At 36.4% G+C, this 23,611-nt stretch overlaps 1 protein-coding gene across 7 annotated transcripts in view; it reads left to right on the top strand.

Annotated features, from left to right (window-relative positions):
- LOC118196962 (semaphorin-2A-like) overlaps positions 1 to 23,611 on the top strand; it is a 745,632-nt gene that overhangs the window by 278,007 nt on the left and 444,014 nt on the right. Inside the window, exon 1 of one of the 7 annotated variants that reach the window (XM_085810489.1) lies at positions 6,480 to 6,625. The exons of the other annotated variants lie outside the window; for them this stretch is intronic. Within the exon in view, the coding sequence (XP_085666615.1) occupies positions 6,610 to 6,625 (16 nt within the window). The 5' untranslated portion in view covers positions 6,480 to 6,609. Of the gene's footprint in view, positions 1 to 6,479; positions 6,626 to 23,611 lie in introns of those variants that run through there. 7 annotated transcript variants of the gene reach the window in all.

Here is a 23,611-nt window from a genome sequence, read left to right as displayed (position 1 = left end):
AGATGTTGGATTTAATAACACAGTAAGACACGAGTTCATTTAGCACTTTTCTTGTTTGAATACGAAGGGAAAAGAGATTAATGTAGATCCGCATCTACAATGCAGTCCAGACCTCGGACTGTGCAACTTTTCAAAACTATGAAACCTGAAATGAAAGAACACGATTAGATGATCTTAAAGTCGTTAAAAGAAACAAGGCGATGATTTTGAACCGCATAACTTTAGACGATATTTCTCACCTGCTTTTTGCTTTGGAAGAAATGCTGATGCTAGTGTGCGAATTGCAAGGGTATTGTTTGTTGTAAAGGTGTCCCACCCCCGAACCGCTGCGCGCTCTTCTGGTTAACCATTCTTCAAGGATCCCCAAGCTTATCGGCTACTTAGCCGTCTCATCATCGAGAACATTGCTAAGAATGAATCAGTGGGAATTTCAGTCCCGATGAAGCTACGTCCGAAGCTTGGAGACGAGTCCGAAGCTACGTCCCTCGAGAATAATCCAGGATGAAGGATCCGAGTGCCTTCTATCACGACCTCACGGAGTGGATCTCTTTTCCGCCTGATAGTGTTTTATATGCGTTTATGCCGAAAATACCTTTTAATGCTTCTTTCTCTGGGATCCGAAACTGGATCTAAGACTGTGGCAGCCCGCTCAACTAGTGTTAAGCAACAGGGGCGGCTGTAGGCATGATTTTCAGTTAATCGCTAATAAAGTTCCTATAATAAGAAAAATCTCGTTATTAAATTTCTTACCTCTTATTAACGCAAAAATCTTCGACAGCAAAATTTTCGTGAATTTTTCCTTTTTTTTTTTTTTACCCCGTGCCCCCCCCGAAAAAAAAAAAAAAATAAAAAAAAATAAAAAAAACACCTTAAGCTTAGTAATAAATCGTGAGTGCAAAATACTTTTGATAAGATTTGAGCTTTTGTGTAATACGGAGTTTAATACCTGACAATTTTATCAAAAATTTCCATGGAAATATATGAATAACCCCTATTACCCTCTTCTTCTCATTACCGTAGAGCAAACGTAGCGCCGATGAGAGGTCGCTCCCAGCGCGCTATTTTACCTCCATTACCCCTCTGCCAGCCAGTGTGCCGCTCTTCTCCTTATTATTATTACTATTACCTCTCCCATCGTTTCTCTTTTAAGTAGAATCTGAATATCCTCTTAAATATTCTATTAGTCCGTGCACGCCGGCGCCGAGATTTTTTCGCATTAAGTATGCGCGGCGATGGTCCGGAATGAATTTGACGCGTTCTGCAGTAACGCGACGTTCTTCGCGCTGCAAGAGTTTCATTTGAAATTAAAAATGGAAAAAAGAAAATGGCAAAAAAAATGTCGCTTCAAAGATTTCGATTCGCCAGTTCCTAATCGAGTCATCCTGAGGAGTATGTGATGACTGGAAGGTTGCTTCTTGGGAATATTTCTTTTGCTTTTCTTCCCCCCCCTTTTTTTTTTTCTGTTTTTAAATTCTACTGTCCTCATTCTCGTCGATAGTTTGTAGTTTTTTTTTAACTCCTCTACGTTTTAAATGGGGTGTGGATTCGGTCATTTGGTAAATGAAATTATGATGTCTGTGTATATTTACGCTGTCCGTTTCAACAGGTTATTTAGAATCGGGCCGAAGCCTTAGATTTGTTTAATGAATATTCCAAGAGTCCACCGGGGTTTAATCGAAAAATCTTATTTATGTAATTTATTCCAAAACTTTATTTATCTATTTATTCTTGGCTGAGAATAAATAGATCATTTTAATTAAAATTTTGGTGCATATGAACGAATTAACATTTTGTTATAATGAGAAATAATACAAGTTTTTCAGTTCCGTTATTGTCGTAAAATTAATGCAGTTTTTTGTGTTTTCTGCTTGTCGTTCAGAATTATTATTATTAGGCGGGGGATAAAATAAGTTTTTCCATCTTTCACACGCCTTACATTATACTATACACGCGGGCATTTATAGCTCTGTGTGGCTTTTACGTTTATTGTCCTTCGACATCTCCTAAGAGCTTAATCATTTTACTCATTAATTCTTTCAATCAGGAGCAACAGATTTTTTAACTCCCCGAGCGATCTGAAAACAGTATACTACACTCTTAATCAATTATTTTTATTTTTTAACAGTATTTCTGCCTTACGCGACACATCTACCTCTTGCAATCTATAACACTGACCAGCCAAAACATTATGACCATCCCCCGCACTTTTCAATTCAAGTCGTCTGAATGACGTGAAGAGCACGTGATTGAGTGGGAATGGTATTTTACTCCTGCTGGTGAAAGTAAGGAATCAATCTTGCAATTACTTTTCCGAGTAATAGGAAAAGCTGCTGATGTGATCGAATTTGATAGAGAACAGATTCTAATTTCAGACTGGGAACGAGTATCTTCTAAACTGCACTACTGGTAGATTGTTCGCGATCTGCCGTTGTTAGTATTTGTGCATAGTGGATAAATAACAGTGAAATCAGTACTAGACGCCAAGGTGTTGGACGTCCACACGTCATAAAAAAAATGACGTCGGAGACTGTCGCACTTGGTACAGTATATTCGGTACCAGAAAGTGGTTCAGCTGACAGCCCCATACAATGTAGGTCCTAGTCCAAGTGTTTCGGAACACAGAGTTCAGCGGACACTGTTGGATATGGGATTGCGCAGCCCACGTGTGTCTCTGTTGACCAAACGCCATTGTCAACTACGCTTGCAGTGGGCCCGGGAACATTGAGACTGGACCTTGGATGAGTGGAAGACAGTTGCCTGGTCGAATGAATTACAATTTCCCATCCATCACGTCGATGGTCGTGTCAGGGTACGCTGTCTTTCAGGCGAATAATAGTTGCTCCTTCCCTGTACAGCAGGTCATAAACAGCTTGGTGGTGGCGGTATTATGCTGTGGGGGACGTTCTTATGGACGGCTGTGAGGCCCTTAGTTATGCTAGACCAGACTATGAAAGCTGCGGACTATCTGAACGTAACTGCGGATCAATTGCACCGTTACATGGTCTCTGTCTTCCCAAGTGGAAATGGAATCTTCGAACAGGACAACGCCCGATGTCACAAGGTTGGAATTGTGGTGGAGTGGTTCAAGGAGCATAAGGATGAATTCCAATTAATTTCCTGGCCCGCCTAACTCTCTGGATCTTAATCCGATAGAGTACATTTGGGATGTCCTGGAGCGGCAGCTCAGAGCTCAAACACCACCGTGTCAGAATATCTTGACTTTATGTGATCGCTGCTTAGACATTTAGTACAACCTGTCATCTACCAAGAACTTGGGGCATTGAAGGCAAGGCGAATTTTAGGTATGTTGTAGGCCAAAGGTCGCGCAACGTGTTATTTTGAATAGGTAGTCATTATGTTTTAGCTGTTCAGTGTATGTATATATATACAGTGAACCTTTCTAAGATGTTTCAGATGAGTTGGGTCATGATCTGAACTCATCTCAGAAGTTACTGAAAGTTTACCTTTCTTTTAAATTTTTTAGGGATAGAAAATATAACTGATGTAATTATTTTTTTCAATTATAATTCTTGAAGGAGAATAATTTGGTTCCTATGAAATTCTCTGTGGAAAAGAAAATTATAGTAAGACCTCGATTAACACGTGGGATAAGATTTCCGAAGTTCGAGCATTAAACGAGGTCATCTTAACCGTAAATTATGGGTATAAGTAAAACGGAAGAGAGAGAGAGAAAAAAGTTTTGTTTTTATCTTCTTTTGTAACTTTTAATGTTAAATACTGTTTTATTACTTTAATTATAGAGCTGTGTGTTGCTCATATCGATTTTATTCATAAAATAATCGTGAAAATAAATTTAAAAAAATTGAATAAAGAAGTTATGTTTGTCTCTACCTCATTTAACTTTTTAGTCCAAAGGCGCTTTGTTCCTGAGGGACTATTGTTTTCGTTTTGCAATTTTGCGTCGAATCACTCTGAATGTCCGTTTCACTTTTCAAACTGTTGCCACCAAATATTATCGCCCTGTATTATATTTGAAGAAATTGAATAATGAAGAATCTGCATAAATGTACTTTTCTTGCAGTGTAATAAAACAGCGGTACATAGAGCCATCCAATTTTCAATGACGTAATCCTACTGCGAATATGGGCATCTGGAAGCCCAAATCCGAAATTTGGAATCTGTTTTATTATGAATTTCATGTTTTGTAAAACTTTGACGAATTTTTGATTAACAAACTCAAGGATTTCAAAGCAAGCAATGGTAACTTGTGACAGAAAAAACATTTTTATCTCCAGCGCGCGAGACTGTGTGTTGGAAATTCTAAAGATATGCTCAATTTAAAATTATTTTGCGATATTGCTGTTGAACTGAATTTTATGATTTAAGTGCGAAGAACACGATATTTAATAAATAAAAATAACATACAAAATGTTAAAGGAAACGCTCCTTTGGACGTAATTTAATTTTTTTTTTTTTTTTTTTGTTGTTGTTGTTATTGTTGTTATTGTTTATTTGTGTGTGTGTGAGCGTGTGTAAGGAAGTCATCTAGCGTCATTTGCCTTTTCCTGTTTCGTTCAGCAAGTACTCCTCGATAGCTAGACATCGCATTCGGGTTGCCTTTGAACTTCTATCAAAATTTAAATCATTTTTTATAACCTGATCCATAATTTCCATTATAGTGGTTAAAGCACAAGCACGCGCATTGGTCCGGTGGCCCCACGCGCTTGAAGAACATTTTTCCCGCGTTTGTTTTCCTATGCTAATATATAATACGATTTTCTGTTCCTTTTAAGAAATTTTATTTCATAAAAGCATTTGAGAAAATTAAAAATTTTATTTGCATATATTTTAAATTTTATCATAAAATTTATTATTTCCATAAATGTTACATTTTTCCTGAAGCTTTTCATTTTTTTTTCTGCAAAAAATACGAATTGGGTCTTTTGGATCCGTTGCGCTTGCTTGTGTAACTCATATGAGCGGGCGTGCTTCCGGGTTAACACTTTTTTTTAGAAAATCCATTGAAAGTTCTTCTTGCTTCTCATCTTCAGAAACGCTCATTTCGTCATCTTCAACCACTCGTTGCCCTATTTTTTCTCTTAGAATAGAAAGACTTTGACCAGTTGAAATAATTCTTCAGCATCCTGAGCAGTATTATCCTTCAGTATTACGTTCCAACACTGTTTCGTTAACTAGTTTTACAATCTCATCGACATCATTAGATTTGGGTAAAATTGGTCAACCGGAAGTGATATTTGAAACCCGTAACAGTTTTCAATGAAAAAATTATATTAAAATATAATCCAAAACTTTACAATTTTGGTATTTAAGACTTTTCTGTCGATGGAACAACATAATAGAGTTTGGCTAAAATTCATAAATGGCAAGTGATACTTTGTTTGAAGCTCCTGGGCTAAAATAGTTCATATTTTCAAATCAAACTTTTAACTTTTTTCTGCCACTTATCGTCTGCATTTATCTCAAAAACTTAAGTGACCTCTGTATACGAACAGATCAACATTAATTTAGATTTGCTGATACTGTAGAAATAACACAGAATAAAATAAAATTATGGTATTTGTTATAAAGTGTATTTTTCAAATATATTATAAAACTTAATTGTTCTTTAATTAAAAGCCAGTTAAATTATACGTTATGCTTCATAAAGTAGAATTTTTAATAAAAATAGATGAAGTAACAAACATTTGATTTAATTGATATAAATTTAGAAAAACCAGGTTTTTCTAAATGGTGGCTGCATCAGTTTTTTTACTGAGAAATATGGCAAGTATTTGGACCAAATATCTCTTGATGTGCTACGATTTTTTTTAAATATATTTTCCTTTATTTTGAGAGATAGGAAACTGTCCTCCTTTATATAAAATACGTAAGATTTCCTTCCTGAAAAAGCAGAAATTCTTTGAAAGCAATATTAAAACTGCTCCGAAATAAGGCTTAACTGTAAAGCGCCATAAAACTGTCTGGAGGAATATTTTTTAATGGGTACGTGTTCCTTGAGTCGACTATAATTTTATAGATTCCCGTTTCTCCTTTCGTTGCCCGTCTGTTTACCTGCTTCCAAAATTGGCAAGTTACCCACGGCGATTATGCTTTTCTCGCAAAAAAGCTTTAAACTCGACGTATCCCCCATAATTCACCAATCTTCCTTTCTGACGTCCATCTGCCTTATCGTGCCATTCTGCGATAGAAGTACGAGCTGCCAAATTTAGGTGCTACGGAACTTTATTGGATAGGAACCTAAAAGCGGGGAAATTTTTCAAAATACTTCATGGGTGTGATACGGCTTAAAGTTATAACTTTTTCTTCTTTCCCTGTTCCCCCTCCCTTTTTATTTTTTACTCTCCTTTTCTGATGACGTCAGAGCCGGCTTGGAGACTCTTTTTGGTGTTGTCCTCCTAATGACGTTCTCGGCGAGCTGCTATAACTATGTTATCTGAATTTCTTTGCTGTCGTTCTAGCTGTTCGTTTCAACCTATGTGGAGGAGGGCTTTAGAAACTTGCATTAATATATTATTGTTTTTATGTTTCAGAATTAGGAATTAATTGCTGTAAATTTCTATTTAATATCTTGGTTTAAACTTCGGCCAAATCAGGTTCGCAAATTTTGACGGGACTAAGACGCAGAGGATGCGCCTATCGTTGGGTAAGTATTGTGCACCTTATAGGTTGTAAGTACGAATTTTCCTGGATCCGTCCCAATTTTAATGGACTACCTTAAGGGAATAGATCTCTTTGTCCTCTACACCAACTGCCTATCCAGTATAGTGTATAGTATAATATTTTCTCGTGTCGGGGATAGGCCAGGGTTCGAATCCCGGTGAAGGCATGGCTTTTATAAGCCTAGCAAGTTTGTAGTAAGGGGCACTCAAAGTACACAACTCCAAAATCCTCTGGAGAAGTTAATAATAGTGGTAGAGGGGTGGAATACCCTTGAACCGCCCTCCTACCGGCCACTTCTTGAGAGGACTTTTGGCCCGACATTATTTTAAGCGCTCCTAAGCTGTAAACACACTCTACACTTACAAACATACGTGCCGTTATGGGAATTCTAAGCCGGGCCGAAGGCTGTGATAATGATGTTTCATTCAAAAATCCCCCCCCCGTACTGGATAACAGGTACCAATCCGACACTCAATTGAATGTAAGCTGTACGGAAGCGCTACGTATTCTGTGGACATTATATTTCAAATTCTGAATTTTGGGGACTTTAAGGCGTCTAAACTCGGAGGTAGCGATGTGATATAAGCATAGCACATATAATCTCTTTGCAAAATAAAGCATCTTTTAGATTCTGTTACGTTTTGAAAACTCTTCCCTGATAATGGTTCAGTTCTAAATTTCTGTACGGAAGAAAACTTATGGATGATTTGTTATACATATGCAACTCTTTTTTTTAATGAATTTTAAATACTTTTTAGGCATTTTGCTTTTGGCATAGAGATAGCTTCAGTTTTTTTTTTGGGGGGGGGGGATTGGAGTTGCATTACACTTCTTTTCACGAAGTGAAAAGTGAAAGACATTTCTTAGTGAAAAGAAATGGCTTATGGTGAAATTTCTAAAATTGAACAAATTAAAAGGGCTTACCGCGATCTTCCGTGCGTGCTGGGGTCTTTAAGTTACTTCTGGTTAGTAACTTAAAGATCAGTGGTTCGAATCCCGCCAAGAACATTGTTAATTTCTTACGATTTTTACCTTTGATACCAAACTAATAATTAATATTCTGTTTTTATTAATTTAGAAATCAAACAACAACAATCAGCATTATATTTGCTAAAAGAATGGTTCGTTAAAACCATCGAAACTAGTCCTGTGAAAATTGGCAAATATGACGCTGATTGTTATTGTTTGATTTCTAAATTATTCGGCGCGTTATTTTACCTTAATTCTGTTTTATGTCTTCGAACATACACTACTCGACATTGAAAATGCAACACCAAGAAGGAGTGGTCAGAAATTTATGCAAATTTTAGAATAGACACGCGTCACTGTTTTTCTTCCTTTAAGATTAGAATAATCATTGGGAGTGCGCTGAGAAAAATTTAGTTATGCGAATGATGTGAAATGCGCAGCTCTCCGACGCACGTGACATAAGATATAAGGGAAGGAACGTGCAGAATGGGCAATATTCGTGTCGTTATTTCTGCCAGACGAATTATCAAAAAAAGTTGGTTTTTTGGTCCCGGAGGTTACGTGTAATAGGTCAGGCCGCCGTCAACGAAGGCACTTCCAGCAGATGGACGATTTTACGAGGGGTATGGTGATCGGACTGAGAAGGGCGGGTTGGTCCTTACGTCAAATCGCAACTGATACCCACATGGATGCGAGCACGGTGCATCGGCTATGGCGAACATGGCTGGAACAAGAAAATGTGAGAAGAAGGAGGGGGGCAGGTGCAGCCAGAGTGACGTCAGCACTCGTGAATCGACGCATCCGCCGACAAGCTGTGGCGGTCCCGCAAGTCACTTGTACCACGTTTCTGCAGCATGTGCAAGATACCCTGGATGTTCCACGTTTACCAGAACCACTTCCCGTCGATTGGTTGAACGTGGCCTGCACTCACGGCTTCCGTTAAGAAGACTGCCATTGACCCCACAGCATAGAGCCAACGTTTAGAATGGTGCCTGACTGCAGCGATGTGGATGACGGAATGGCGAAACGTCGTGTTCTCAGATGAATCACGCTTCTATTTATCCAGTGACAGTCGCCGCATAAGTGTGTGAAGTCGACTTGGAGACAGATCTAATTCGGCAGTAACTGTGAAACGCCCCACCGCGCGACAACGTGGCATAATGGTTTGGGGCGCTATTGCCTACGATTCCAGGTCACCTCTAGTTCGTATTCAGGGCACTATGACGGCCCAACGATACTTGAATAATGTACTGAGGCCGGTGGCAATCCCCTACCTTCAGGGGCTGCCTGATGCAATTTTTCAGCAGGATAACGCCCGACCACTCAGTGCTCGTATCGACCAACATGCTCTGCAAGGTATGCAGATGCTTCCCTGGCCACTGTCTCCTGACCTGTCACCAATCGAACATGTGTGGGATGTGATTGGACGCCGTTTGCGGACTCTGCCCCTGCCTCGTTTAGAAGACGAACTGTGGCAAATGGTTGAAAGGGAATGGAGAGCCATCAATCAGGACACCATCCGCACTCTTATTGACTCTATGTCTGGAAGTGTTTCTTCGTGCATCACTGTCCGCGTTGGTCCTACATCCTACTGAGCTGACGCCGTTCTCGCTCTGTATTCTGACTATCATTTTGAAATAAAGATCACATATTGCTGCGTGCTGTCTCTGTCTTTTTTCCAAATTTCATCACTTTCTGACCACTCCTTCTTGGTGTTGCATTTTCAATGTCGAGCAGTGTATGTAGTGTTGATAAGAAATAAGGAAAAAACTGATTTACTGTGACAAATTGTAAATTTAATTTAATCATTGAATATTTAAATAAAGACTATTGTTTTAGTAATTGTAACGAGGTTTATATTTAGTAATTAAATAATTGTGTCTTGGTTTCATTTTACTAATTAATTTGTGAATGTAATATTGATTTTTAATGTTAAAAAAATAACAGAAAACTTAAATATTACTAAAATTTTTCTGCCATTAAATCTCAAATAACCTCAAGAGATGGTCATTTTTCTTCCTTTAAGATTAGAATAATCATTGGGAGTGCACTGAGAAAAATTTAGTAGAATTAATGAAAATAAAGGCTATTATTGATTGACATCTGATATTCGCTGGTCATAAATATTTCAATAGAGTTTGTGCTTAATTCCAAGCGCATTATTTCAGAAACATTAACTTTTTTAATGCGCAATTTGGAGGTATTTCAGGTTGTAGAAAAAGAGCTGTTATTTCGAAGCCCTTCAAATAAAAATTTATCTCTAAATAGTCAGATTTATTTTATTTTTATTTCTCTTTATTTATTTATTTTTACATAAAATTCGCTTTATTTTTTTATTTTCTCCGAAGTTAATTTTTTATATGTTCCACTCAATTTAAATAAACCGTAAATAATTTTTACTAGATGATGTTTTATCCTCTAATTTATATGCGTAATAATATACGGAGAATGATTAAAATGTAAGGTACCTTAGATTATTTTACATGCAGTAAAAATGTACAATAAATGAGCGTCTCCCTCCACGTGTAAACGAACACCCCCCCTCCAAAAAAAATATTAAAATGAACTTTACGAATAAAATCGTAATTTGATTTTGCTACATGATAGATGGCTTTCTTGTCGTTCTATTTGAAAACACTTTTATTAATTTTAGTCAGCATTAAAATTTAATTGTGTAATAACTGCTCTCTTTAGCAGGTCGTGCAGAATTTTTTGTTCATAACATATTTTTTCCCCCAGCTGGATAATTTTATTGGCTAAACGCAAAACTGGGTTGCGTCACTGTTTGGAAGAATTTTTGTCTGTGACATACGTTTCATTCCACCAACGCATCACTCGCACGAAGAAAATACGTCCGGGAAAATACTAATTCTTTGGAAGATTGCCCACGAGAGTCTCAGACTTCGTTTTATACGAAACTGTGATTGCAAGTTTTATTTTGATTGTAATGATAATTAATTGGCTTATTTGATATATTTATTGAGCCAAACAGCTCCGATGAATGCGTTGAATACGAACATTTTCTCGAGATTGCTAAGTCAAGTGAATACGAATTTTTGGAGAAATTGTGCGTGATAACGAAAAGAAGCCAACTTTTCGTAGAAGAGAAATTCACCAGTATTGCCCCGCCCCGTTGGTGTTTTATAGACCCATATGTTTGTAGAGTTACCCCCTGCTTGTAGAGTTTTCTTTTTCTATTACGAGCTTATTTACTAATGAGAAAGATACTTTATAGGTAGTGGATTATGTCGTAGAGTTCTCAGTGACAGTTATGTCCGAGTTCTGTGGGCAGTCCGCTTTGTCTTTAAAGTTATGATCGTGTTCGTTTCTTTAATAGTGCGAGGAAGGGCAAGGAAACATGTCTGAACGTGCAAGCCAGTGGTAATTACCGAGATGTGTGTGTGCGCGCGAGTTGGGAATGGAAATTCCAGGTCTAAGATTTACTGCGGATTTTCGTTCTTTTTCCAAGAACTGTCTCCGCATAAAAGTCTCACGAACGAGAGAGACAAGTGGCATTGAGCCTGTGCCCAAAGGAGAGCCAATCTTCGAAGTGCTTCTCTACGATGCGTGGGGAATGGCGGGGTCGTGCCACGAAGGGAAGATTTATTGTAACCCCACTGGGATCTTGACGCCAGGCTTCTAGTGGGCGTGCAGCATAACTCAATCTTTGGTATCTTCTCATTGTCTGCGCCGTTGTGTCTTGTTTCTCGTGATGAAGACGAGGGCGCTTTCCTCGAGAGGAGGGGGTGGGGATGAAACTTTAAGTGCATTGCGCTGTCCTCGTTGAGAGTGACGGCTTCACTACGCCCGAAAGATGTAGTCAAAACGACTTCGGGTTCCCCATATCGTTCGGAACAAATTGCACTTTTCCTGATTGAAAGTGGAGTTTCTGTATCTGCTTTGCTGCACATTAATATTTTCTTACGAGCCGCTGCGGGGTACCCCTAATCCATTGCTCAGTCCATCCTCTCTGAGATAGAACCGCTTTAATGTCCCTAGATTCTGTTTTATTCCTCGCAATTTTTTTAAATCATATCTGGCGTGTTTTTATGACGGTCCTTGCCAGCTCAGCCCGGAGAGATCAATTTTTACCGCCTCGCTTGCCCATTTTACAAATGCCGCCCATGTTTCAGGAATACCCATGGATATTATCTTTCCTCTCTGTGTTTCCTTTTTCTTCTTGCTCAGATTTGGATGTGGATACAAAATGGGATTTAAAGCCCCGGGCCCCTGCTCCCGTACCCCCTTCCAGCCCCACCTGCGCATCTCATCACGTACCAAAGTCACTTTTTATTCCTTTAAATGCTTGCGGGTGTCTTGTCGTCTTCGGACATTTAAGCCTCTATTGTTGTAATATGCACAACTTCCTGCCAGATCGAGTTAGGAAGAGAAACTTGATTTGCGCTTCTGGAAGCGTGGATTTTAACGAGAGATTTATGCCTCCTTTTCCTATTTCTGCGGAGAAATATTTTCCTTATTTTGAGTCCTAATGTGTGCCGGAGACTAGGCACCTGTCGTTAAGGTAACGACATCCGACATTTTCGCTCTGTCACGTAGAATGGTGCATTTGGTGTCTTTAGCTGAAGTCTTCGTTCTCGTTCTTTAAACAAATTTAAGCATCTTGATGTTACTGCTAGTTTCTCTTTTTCCCATTCCGTCGTCGTAACTCTTTTTAACATGTGATTTCAAAGCTCAAAGTTCATTAGAATGATCCCTGTCGTAACAGATTTGAGGTTATTTCTTGAAGGTAGTTGGATCTTCAACTTTTCTTAGTTTATTCAACGGCTTAGTTGTGAATTTATTCTGAAACAAGCTACGAAATATAGAAAGAACTTTTTAACGGAAAATATTCTGTTTCCAGTCATTATTCTAAAAGTTGGTCTAGCATATATTTCAGTATCTTTTTAATAGTCCAATTTAGAATAAATTTTCTTCCGATTCCCTCTGGTTTTAAAATACAAACAGTTTTGATTAACTGGCGTTGTTTGCCCGTAGCATTGTAATATGGGAAATAAATTATTATTATTATTGCATTAATTAAATCAGTCTTCAAAAAGAAACACTCTCTAAGTAGCGGAACAGTAAACATCACTTGAAACGAAGAAGGTAGAGTATAAATGACATTAAAGGACAATTTTAGAAGAGAACTTTAATGATATCATTGAGCTGAAACTCTTGTAAAAATATCGGTTAAGAATTCCCCTTTTCTTATTTTGAATATTATGTTAAAAAGTTTCTTTAGTTTTGTATGTTCATCATTATAGTACTTTTTCCATCATTCCGCAATAAATAATTTAAACTTTTTTTTTCGAGTAATCGGTTGTAATCATCTGGATGATCTATGAGAACATTGATAGTGTTACGAGTTTTGGATAATGTAATGTGAACGATCTTAAACGAAGGTTTGCTGGAAAAATAAGACCACAGGAGAAATATATTTAACGTTGAAGTAAATGGCTGTCTCGCGAAATTTGGCGTGATATCGCCAGGCTGGCAGTGATTTTAGTGTCTAGTTTTTGTCGCTTTATTTGGCTAGAAATTGCCAAACTTGGCGACATTTTGTTGAATTCCCTGTGTAGCTGTAATTGAATAATTGTAAGTGATCCCTGTATGTAACTGTAACCGTATTCGTTGCTTCTGTATAGCTTTAACCGTATGTACCTTCCAGTAATTTCAAGAAATGGAAGATACTGGAAACTCTTTGACGAAACCACTTAAATACATCAAGTGCTTTAAATATTTGATTGGATGAAACCCATCAAACAGCATCTATTAATGTTTAAAACATGTTCCACGTGTTTGTTTTCTAGCTTAATTCAAACATCAAACAACGTTACCTGTCTGTGGAAAATGGTTCTGGTAGTAATCCCCTCGTATCAATTTCGACTCGTAGTACTTTTAACGAAGCGCCATTTTTTTCTTCTCATTGTTTCGTGAAGTAAATTATCCCGATTCTTGTTATCCGGCTCCGAAACCAGGCGATGTAATTGTGAAACGTGACCATGGGCGAGTCTTTTTCCTGGCCTAATGAGATGTGAAGCTCTGCCAGACGCAGTGCAGACCTTTTCCCAAATTACGTTCATTTTCGGCTGCACGCCCGGAACTTCGGATGCGCATACATACACAATATTCCCGCTTTAATTATTGTCGTTAGGTTCTAAACACGAACTCCATCATGTTCTCGTCTCCCTCTTTATTATAATAATTTTATGACTTTTTTTAAGCCCCTCGTAGCCTTTTGTTGTTTTAAATTATCCTTTGTGATGGAAAGTTACGAACAGTGACTTTGCTGCCCCTTCCTGTTGAATGCTGTCACGTTGCCAGAGATTGTTGACACGGCGTAGAACGCTGAATGAAGAACACGTATCCGACTCTGTTTTTAGATGATGACCACAGTTATATTGTAGTAGTTGAAAATTAGTTTTATGAGGCTTTACTTTTAACTGAAGCCCGAGCCCGTATCCTCAATTTCCGGTATTCTCAGGTCAAAATCCAACTGGAACATAAAGGTTATACATTCATTAAAGAGTGATCCCCAAATTTACATATGTATCTTTTAATGATTTTTCGTATTTTTCACGAAAACTGTTCTGGTTTTCAATCTTACGCGCGAAGAGACGTTAAAAATCGGATCGGTTTGTTGATTCAAATCTATCTAGTTTTCTGTTGATGAATGGTGTGAAAATCCGTTGTCAAATGCAGGTTCTGTTGTAATTATAATTTTCGTTAAAAAGTTAGAAAAATATACGTTTTTACATGTTGACCGGAATTGTTGAATAACTTGATGTCTTAGCTGAAAAAAAGGTCTTGTTTTCGACGAAACACAGTTTACTTTTGCCGACACTTCACATTTTTGATACACATTATCTAAAACAAGATTTTACTGGCTTTTTCATGAGTACTGTAGCATACTGTCTACTTCGTATTGTGGCTTTAAAAAATAAATAAAAGGGTCAGAAGGACTAACTCTGCATTTTCTACATGTTTGTAGTGGAGCGAAGCGGAAGCTGACTTACAAATATGGCAAGTATGCGAATTACAAAGTTAAATTTCTCTTAATGGTAGAATCCCTGGCGCCATCTGGTATTATAAAGAAATATTTTTAACTGAATTTGCGCTAGGTTACCGTTTAAATTGGTCCTTTTTGTTTCACCAAAAAGAATTTTTTTTTTACGGACTCTTTGGTTGTCCACTATAGGTTTGGCAATTTTTCGAATCATTTTGTGTACAAATATTTTGATTCAGTTTCGTGATTATTTTTGTAACTGATATAATGATGTTATTAACATATATTTAAAGTAAGAATAATAAATTATAATAGCGATTTAAAAAAAAATAACAACATTAACATTCAGCTGTTTTCTTCCTTCTATCATGTTTTAAACTATCTTTACCTTTCATTTTGATGATTTTAAAGAGTGATAAAGTATGTCGTCAATCCGTTCCAGATTCTTAGATATAATTTTCCATTGTGAAATAAAGGAAAAGCAGTTCAACCGTTCTTAGAGAAAAAAAAAAGAATCTATTATTATAATATTGCTTTCTGTTAAAATTTAAATGCAATGGGTGAAAATTTACCAGATTTATTTACCTCTTTCCTGTCCTCTTTCAGCAAAGTTTCCGTTTCACTTTTTAGCAAATGATAAACCTGCTATAAATTTTTCAAAATTAATTTATTTTTGTTTAATCTTGCATTTTTTATGATAAGTGTTATTTTAAAATATTCAGATGCGTGTTAAGTTCTGTTTTATCTGTAACATTTACTTTACGATTTTTCCTCTGTGATTTTTACTGAGTATTAACGCAACCATCTTGGTGCAATTCGATGATTTTTTTCGAGATGGAAAGATAAAAGTTGCTTATTGGGTACAAGTTAGTGGTTTTCACGACTTTTTGAAAATGATTCTCAAACTCGATATTTATCGTAAGAAATTATAAATTTAAAATTTTATTTAAAAATTATTAAATTTAAATTTTTTAATTAATTTTAATTTAAATTTTATTAATAATTTGTACATGTTTTAATTATTAAATAAATATTACGGGATACACATTAAAAAAATAAATGTTCTTCTGTAAATCTTTCAGTAATTTTTTGCGCTGTTCTTCTCAATTATATAGCGATATTTTTTCGCTCAAAACAAAAAATCAAACAATTGCAGAGACTCGGCAGCAGCTGTATACCAAATGCATCTCCTCGTTTTTCCCATTAGCAAATTTGCGGCAAAATACTGTATCCTGTGTTTTTATTGCTGACAGATAACTCAACCCCATATTTTAAAATAGTTAGGGCAGAAAGTATCAAGATTTGTATTTCTAAAAACCGTGACTGAAGGATTGTTAAGAGCATTATTGCCTGAAGAATGGTTATGTGCATGGCACAGAGTTGGCATGTTCTGAAGATTTAGCGACTTCTGTAGTAGTTGCGATAATACGTAAATGTCTCTTTGACGAAGACGTTCGGTATAGAATTAGATGAGCTGAAATATCGGGTCAGTCCATAAGTTCGTGCGCATTAAGAGTATGCGTAGAATTCACTATGACGCACCTGTTAAAACTTGTCATCGTTTGACTGACATATTATTAAGTTCATCACCACCTTTCGTAAATATCGAAAGTATTTTAGTACCCATAGAAGATGAATATAGATAATCAGTACAAACGTGCTGTGCTACATTTTTTATTTCGTGTGGTGAATCTGCCAGGTTTGCAGCGATAAAAATTAATAGTTTACGTGGTGAACACACTATTAGTGTAAGGACTGCCCAGAAATGGTTTAAAAAATTTAAAGTTGGAAAAAGCAGCATTGATGATGAACCTTATTCAGGACGTTTTGAACTGTTAGAACCAAGTCAAACGATTCATTCAGAAGTTTATAGTGAACAACTTTGCCGTCTAAACTCAGAATTGATCAAAAAACGCCCACGATTGGTGAATATCAAGAAAGTGTTGTTTCATTATGATAACGCTAGACCGCGTATGGCTCGAACAACGCTACGAAATATTAATGAATTTTATTGGGAGCTTTTGCCACATCCTGCTTACTCCGCAGATATTGCCCAAGTGATTTTCACTTATTTCGTGCCTTACAAAGTTTTTTACTGGGAAAAAAATTCAATTCTAAACAGGATGAACAATGAACTTTTAATTCCCCCCCCCCCTCCCATCAAAACCAGAGTCTTTCTACAGCAATGGCATAAAAAAGCTGCCTGTAAGATGGCGAGATATTGTAGATAATGGAGGAAAATATATAATTGATTAAAATGTTAAATTGTGTTTTTTCATATTATTTAAAAAATTACCAAAAAATACGCACGAATTTATGGACTGACCCAATACTTTTATTATTACCTTAGTATTTCTTTCAGAAGTTAGTAAAATTAACTTTGACACTAGTTATTCAATGCATGTCTCGTTTTCGCCTGGAATAGCAAAATATGTAGAAATTTAGCGTCATAACAGTAAATACCCCATTTCAAAATATTATCTTGCATCTGCTAGCTATTCCAGTTAGCAGTCCGTAGATTTTTGATTCGAATCCTAACGAGGATACAGCTGATTTTTCCGTTTTTTCCTCAAAAAATCTAGTAAGCTTAACCTTTTTCTGCAAGTCATAATGCATTTCATGTGCGCATCTTAGAAGTGCGCATCATTGCGATATTTTTATTTATCATTATTATCCCAAAAGGCGTTAGCACAAAACTGTTACCACCAAATATTACAGCCCTGTATTATATTTAAAGAAATTAAATAATTAAGAATCTGCATAAATGTATATATGTTTCTCGCATTGTGATAAAAACAACGGTGCCTAAAGCCATCCAATTTTGAATAACGTAATCCTCCGCCGAATATGCGTATGTGGAAGCCCCAGTTTGGAATTTGTTTTTATTGTCTATTTCATATTTTGTCAGACATTAAAGAATTTTCCATTAACGAACTCAACGATTTCAAAGCGAGAGATGGCAACACTGTACGGTGAGGGGAAATTATCTCCAGCGCGCGAGACTGTGTATCGGAAATTCTAAAGATATACTCATTTTAAAATTATTTTGCGATATTACTGTTGAACTGGAAACACACAAAACTTAAAAACAACTAATAGCGCCCCTTTGGGCGTAATATAAAACCTGAAAGCTTTCAGTTTTTTTTTTTTTTTTTTCCCCTTTCCATTCTATATATCTAGGGCAGTAATTTTATAGGATACTTCAAGACTTCACGAGTATTAGATTTTACGCGAATTTTTCCGGGTTGTTTTTAAATTTATATTGTTGTTTCTTTGCGAGATTATTTTATATTTATATAATTTGTTATTTGCCATAGGAATAATTTATTCTATTTGCCATTAAATAATTTTTGTTGTTAGAATTTTTTCAAAAGTGTACTGCAAAATAATCCTGTTGGCAAATCCAAATAAAACTTTGAATTATCTGAAGTTTTGATGGATTACTATAATATGAGAAACAGTTTGTTTCTCGTTATTGCATAAACCTGTCGATGATTACAAAGAAGGAAATGTGTAAAATATTTTGTATTCCTTGCTGCATTTCTTCTTATAATGAACTACTTATTTTTTTCTGCAATATTAATGTTTATTCTGTGTTTCTTTTTAGGTAAGAAACTTGTCTGTTTTTCCTGTTCTTGGTTTATTTTATTATGGAAAGACCATTAGGTAATTTTTTATTTATTACTGTTTCTGTTATATGTTTATATGTATACTGTGTTCTTTCATTAGTAATTTGCCGTGTGTGAATATTATTTTTATATGCGCAATAGATATTTCTGATTATTGGCTATGTTCTGCCACATTTTAAAAATTAGGAAAAAATATGTACGAAACTTAGGTTTGATTATATTTACGCGGAGGGGTGTGTTGCGTTAGATTTTAAATGAAACTCTACCGACTTTCGAGAGTGTTTTGACATTGGTCAACTCTTTTTCAAAAGCGAACGAACGCTTCCCTCACGTTCTTGAAGAAGTGGGATCTGTGTCAAATACGTTTCCACAATTATATTTAGAAACATTAATTTGAATTAAAAAATGCTTAATATAATGCTTATTTAGTTATTCATTTGCTATTTATGTTACTGCTTCGTTTTGAATAGTAATTCGCTTCCCCGAAGTCTTAATCTAGTTTCTCGATCGGGAAAATTTCGTGAAAATATTAGTAACCATAAAATGCATACATTTAGGTAAATTTTTATTTATTCCGCCTCCCTAATTTTGTCTCGCGATGACAGAATTAATGGGTTACTTATAATTAACCATTCTTATGCCCATTACGCAAACAGTATAATATGTGGGGGAGGGGGGCTTCTGCTAACCATTATTTCATGTACTATTATATAAGAATGATTTATATTCGGAATTAATTTTACTGGTCTTATATTTCGAATTTAAAATGAAGGGGATGCATTCCATACTGAGGGAGTTACGTTAAAAAAATACTTTGCAGCCCATTATGTATTTTTATTATTAAATTGTAAATAAAAAAATGTATTATTATTATTAAATTTCTTGTTCTGTGACATGTAACTTAAAAAATATTATTATTATTTTATTTTGAATTTAGATTTACATTTGGTGGAGTGGGAACCCTCTAGTAGCATTAATTTATACTTTATTTTTAAATTCCTTGTTCTGTAATTTTTTAGAGACGCTAGGTACCTATTTTGGAAGCAAATGAGCAACGCGTTCGCCGGGAATCGAACCACGGATCTCTGAAATACGGGTCCAGCTTGTAGTTAAGAAGGCGAGAGAAATACCTAATATTCTCCTTCTTTTAAAGGGCGACTGGGGTTTTGGGGTGGAGAATCATCATCCACCACCCTCTTAGCTCGGGCGCTACTGTTGAGGTATTAGGTATTTTTTTGGAAGCAGGAGACATGAAAAATAAGCAATCCCTTCGCCGTTGATCGAACCACAGAGCTCTGGAATACGCACCCAGCGTGCAGATCACCACACTACGAAAGCATGCTAAGAAGGTGGGAGAAACACCTTTATAACTTGAGTTACTAATATTCAAAATTCTCTAATAAAAATTTACAAATAATATTTTCTTCGGCGAAAGTGACGCACGTTAATCACACTTTAAGCAAAATATTTCTTATTGAACTCAGTGGCGCAACAGAACTAGTGGGCCACGACCTACAGTGCTCCGAAGTGTTCTTGCCCATTCTTGACCTTTGGGTCCCGGAGTGCGTCAGCATATGCCCTGGATAAGTGGTTAGCTTGTCGCAGGAACCCCCGGTGTTTAGTCCCCAAACAAACTTGGTACTCGTTTTATGGACCCACTCATGAGATGAAAGGCTGAGTCAACCTTGCCCAGCCCGTGTATCGAACCCCGGATCTGTGGTGCAGCTGTGCTACCGGGCTTCAAAACTGTACAGGTTAGCTTTTTCCGATCATTGAAATTTTTGCCGCTTGACGCGCATAACATTCAAAGGTACAAATATTTCATATTCTCTTTAAAATTGCAAGAAATTCCCTAAAAAGCTTTTCCTAAGCTTTTTAGGGAATTTCTTGTAATTTTTATCCCAAAGGGGATGTTAATCTCGAAACGACATTTTGCGTCGAATCACTATAAACGGCTGTGTCACTTTTCAGAGTGTTGCCGCTAAATATTATCGTCCTGTATTATATTTAAAGAAATTAAATAATGAACAATCTGCAGCAATGTGTGTATGTTTCTCTCATTACGAAAAAACAAGCTTACCTAGAGCCATTAAATTTTGAAAAACGTAGACCTCCACACAAATATGAGCTAATGGAAACTCGAATTTGGATTTGGTTTTATTGTCTATTTCATATTTTGTAAAACTTTAACGAATTTTTTATTAAAAACTCAACAGTTTCAAAGCGAGACTGTCCATCGGAAACTCTAAAGATATGTTGTTTTTAAATGTTTTTAACCCAAATGCTCTCGAAACAGGAATGTGTCTGTAAATGGGGGGGGGGGAAATGCATATAAAAATTTGATATATGCCATCTTTCTTCTAAATGCCCATTTGTGTACACGCGCATGTAAACAAAAGCTTGCTCGGGAATTAATTTATAATGTGCTTAGTCTTATCATTTCTATGCAAATGCAACTTTTTTTCCACGTTCGTCTCTCGGCTTCTTGGATTAGAATTCATAAGTTACCGTTCATAGTTTTAACGACGCGAAGAAAAAAATATTAATTGCATTACGACCTTCTTTAATTACAGTTATGATTACCTAACGGCATCGGAGATGAAAAAAATAGCAATAAATAAATAGCCATCGAAGGAATGGACGAACACGATATCGCTGGGAAGACAAAAGAACGCCGGCGTCCTTTTATAACTTGGATGTTGAAAACGATTTCTCCCGAATGTGACGGCTTAATTAGAAAATGGCCCGGACATTGTGTTTGGTCGGTTATTATCTTCAGCATCCCGTACCGATGATACGGTCGTTTCCATCACTATTGAATGCGTGTAGTACGTAAGTAAGTAATTACTGGAGATGTGAACGTACGTAAGCGGATTTGGGGGAGTCGGTAGTTCTTTGTGGAGGAGGTATGTGTTTGTCGCCCCTTCTTTCATTTACGGTTACTTTGTTTCACGTAATGAGTCGGTGTAAGAAATAGGAATCCTTTTTCGCTTTGAACTGTAAAAGGCTGACTTTGTTTTATAAGCTTATAATGTCCTCCCGCCGCTGTCGTCACAATGAGCACGGATACGCATGCGCGATCCAGACCTTTGTAATTCCCGAGGACACTGGAATGGTGTAGAGAATTTGCTGTATTTTTAACTTACTAAAGCATAATAATGGACTCAGATGTTACTATAGGTAACTCGCATAATGCTGTGTGCTAGGGCTTTGAAATACCTCGTTAAAGAAATAGGCCAGATAGATGAGCAGAAAAACTTGAAACACTATTGAAATAAATACCCTAAGGGGGGGGAACATAATTTAAAGCAGTACCCATGTATAGGCTGAGCGGTCAAAACTCCCGAACTGTGCTGATTTGTGCGAGGTTCAGTTCATTATGAACGTGGCTCAAATCGAATGCTTATTCTGCAGCCTACTGACCTGATATGCTAACTACTGTGACATACAGACGGATGGGAGAGATTGTTGCATGGGGTACATATGTTGGGAGAATTACAGCATCGTGGATCTTGAAAGGTGTTGCATATAATAAGATTGTTTCTTCTATGTTATTATTTAAATAGCCGTCCTATCCAAATTAAAAAAAGAAACTGAGTTTTCTTTTGTTACTAAATAGTCCGTGTACCATTTGTACTTCTTCAGAAGGATTAATCAGAAAGCACATTAATCTGAATTTCAGTTTAAGACTGTGATATGTTTATTTTAGCTGTATAGTTTTAATGCTGTTATTTTATTTTACTGCACCATGAAGAAAAGCTTGAATTTTAAAATCAAAACTCATGGTTAGTCACTACACTATACTGCTGTTATTTTATTTAATCACCTTGCTTTCCGTTTGTTTAAAAGAGTATGTGTATTTAAAAAAAAATTAAATGACCCGTTTTTGAAACAGTAAGGAAACAGCTAATTGTGTAATACTTAATTTTAAAAATATTTGAAAGCTTTCAGATTTTATATTACGCCCAAAAGAAATTTTTTTTAAAAAAATCTTTTTGTTTGTTACCTTTATTTATTAAATATCATATCCTTCGCACTTAAACCATAAAATTAAATTCAACAGCAATATCAGACAACATTTAAAAATGAGTATATCTTAAGACTTTCCGGTACACCGTCTCGTGAGCTAGAGATATTTCCCCCCCCCCTTCGTACTGTGTTCTCATTGTTCGCTTTGAAATCGTTGAGTTTCTTAATCGAAAATTTGTTAACGTTTTACAAAATATGAAATATATTATAAAAAGAAATTCCAAACTTGGGCTTCCAGATGCCCATATTCGAGTTGAGGACTAAATACTTCGGCAGAGGGCAAAAATACTTCGGGTTACCAAATACGAGTAGTATACAAATAGATGTCCGTTTAAAATGAGAATACGCACCGAATAAGACAGGAATGAAGCTCTATCGGCAAACCTGTCTGGTCAACCGATTGTATCGTCTATTCTGTCTTTGTAAGGCATCTTTCTTCCGTCCACCAACCGAATTTAAGACTTCGTCCAATCAATGGTCCCGTTTCTTTTTTGGGGGGGGCGGGGGAAAGCGGAGGGGCAGCCCGATGTACAGTTTCATTGTGCTCCCGAAAGATAAAAATGTATTTTCGAGAAACTTTTTCAGTTGCGATAAGAAATATTGATAAATGTTATAAATACTTGCGTAAAGTCGATCTAGAAACTCAAAAAATATACATTAAAATCAGATCTCTGCTTATACTCGCGTTCAAAAATACGACATGTATTTATTTTTTATGGCTTTAGGTACTCTGTAGATAGTAGCTATTCTTATTATTATAAATAACAGTGTAATTTCTTGCAAACAAACAATAAAGAATGTAAACGTTACATTGCCTCCCCCCTCCAAAAAAGTTATAAACCGAACAAAAAGTGCGTATGGAAACTAACGAAACTTTATTCGAAAATTTAAACATCTGTGTATATATCAGCTAGATACGTATCCGATTTTTCCGCATAAAATTCCTTAAATTGGTAACATCGAGCCTCGACTTGCACGCCAGTGCATGTGGCAAGTTGGGGGGGGGGGAAAGATGTATAACCGAAGTTATACGTTATATAAATGGAGTATTTAATTAATGACTTGAATAGTTATGCTTCCGGAGAGAAGTGAAGAGACGTATGAACAATGCTTAGCAACGTATAACTAGAGATTTCTTGGGAAGAAACGGAGGGATATTTCTGAAACATGCCATTCGGTAGATTTATAAGATCATATATCTTTATTTTTCGCAGACAATTTTAGTAGGAATTTCGCAACTGTTCATCAGTATTTATTAGATACCATATCGAACTACTCATGCGAAAAAGTGGGATATATCTATACGCTTTAAGGAGCAAAACGGCATTGAGAACTG

The sequence above is a fragment of the Stegodyphus dumicola genome, chromosome 2 (genome assembly GCF_044657685.1).
Source record: "Stegodyphus dumicola isolate Sdum_Otavi_A_Nest chromosome 2, ASM4465768v1".
Lineage (NCBI taxonomy): Eukaryota > Metazoa > Arthropoda > Arachnida > Araneae > Eresidae > Stegodyphus > Stegodyphus dumicola.
This window is presented reverse-complemented; position numbering and strand designations above follow the sequence as displayed.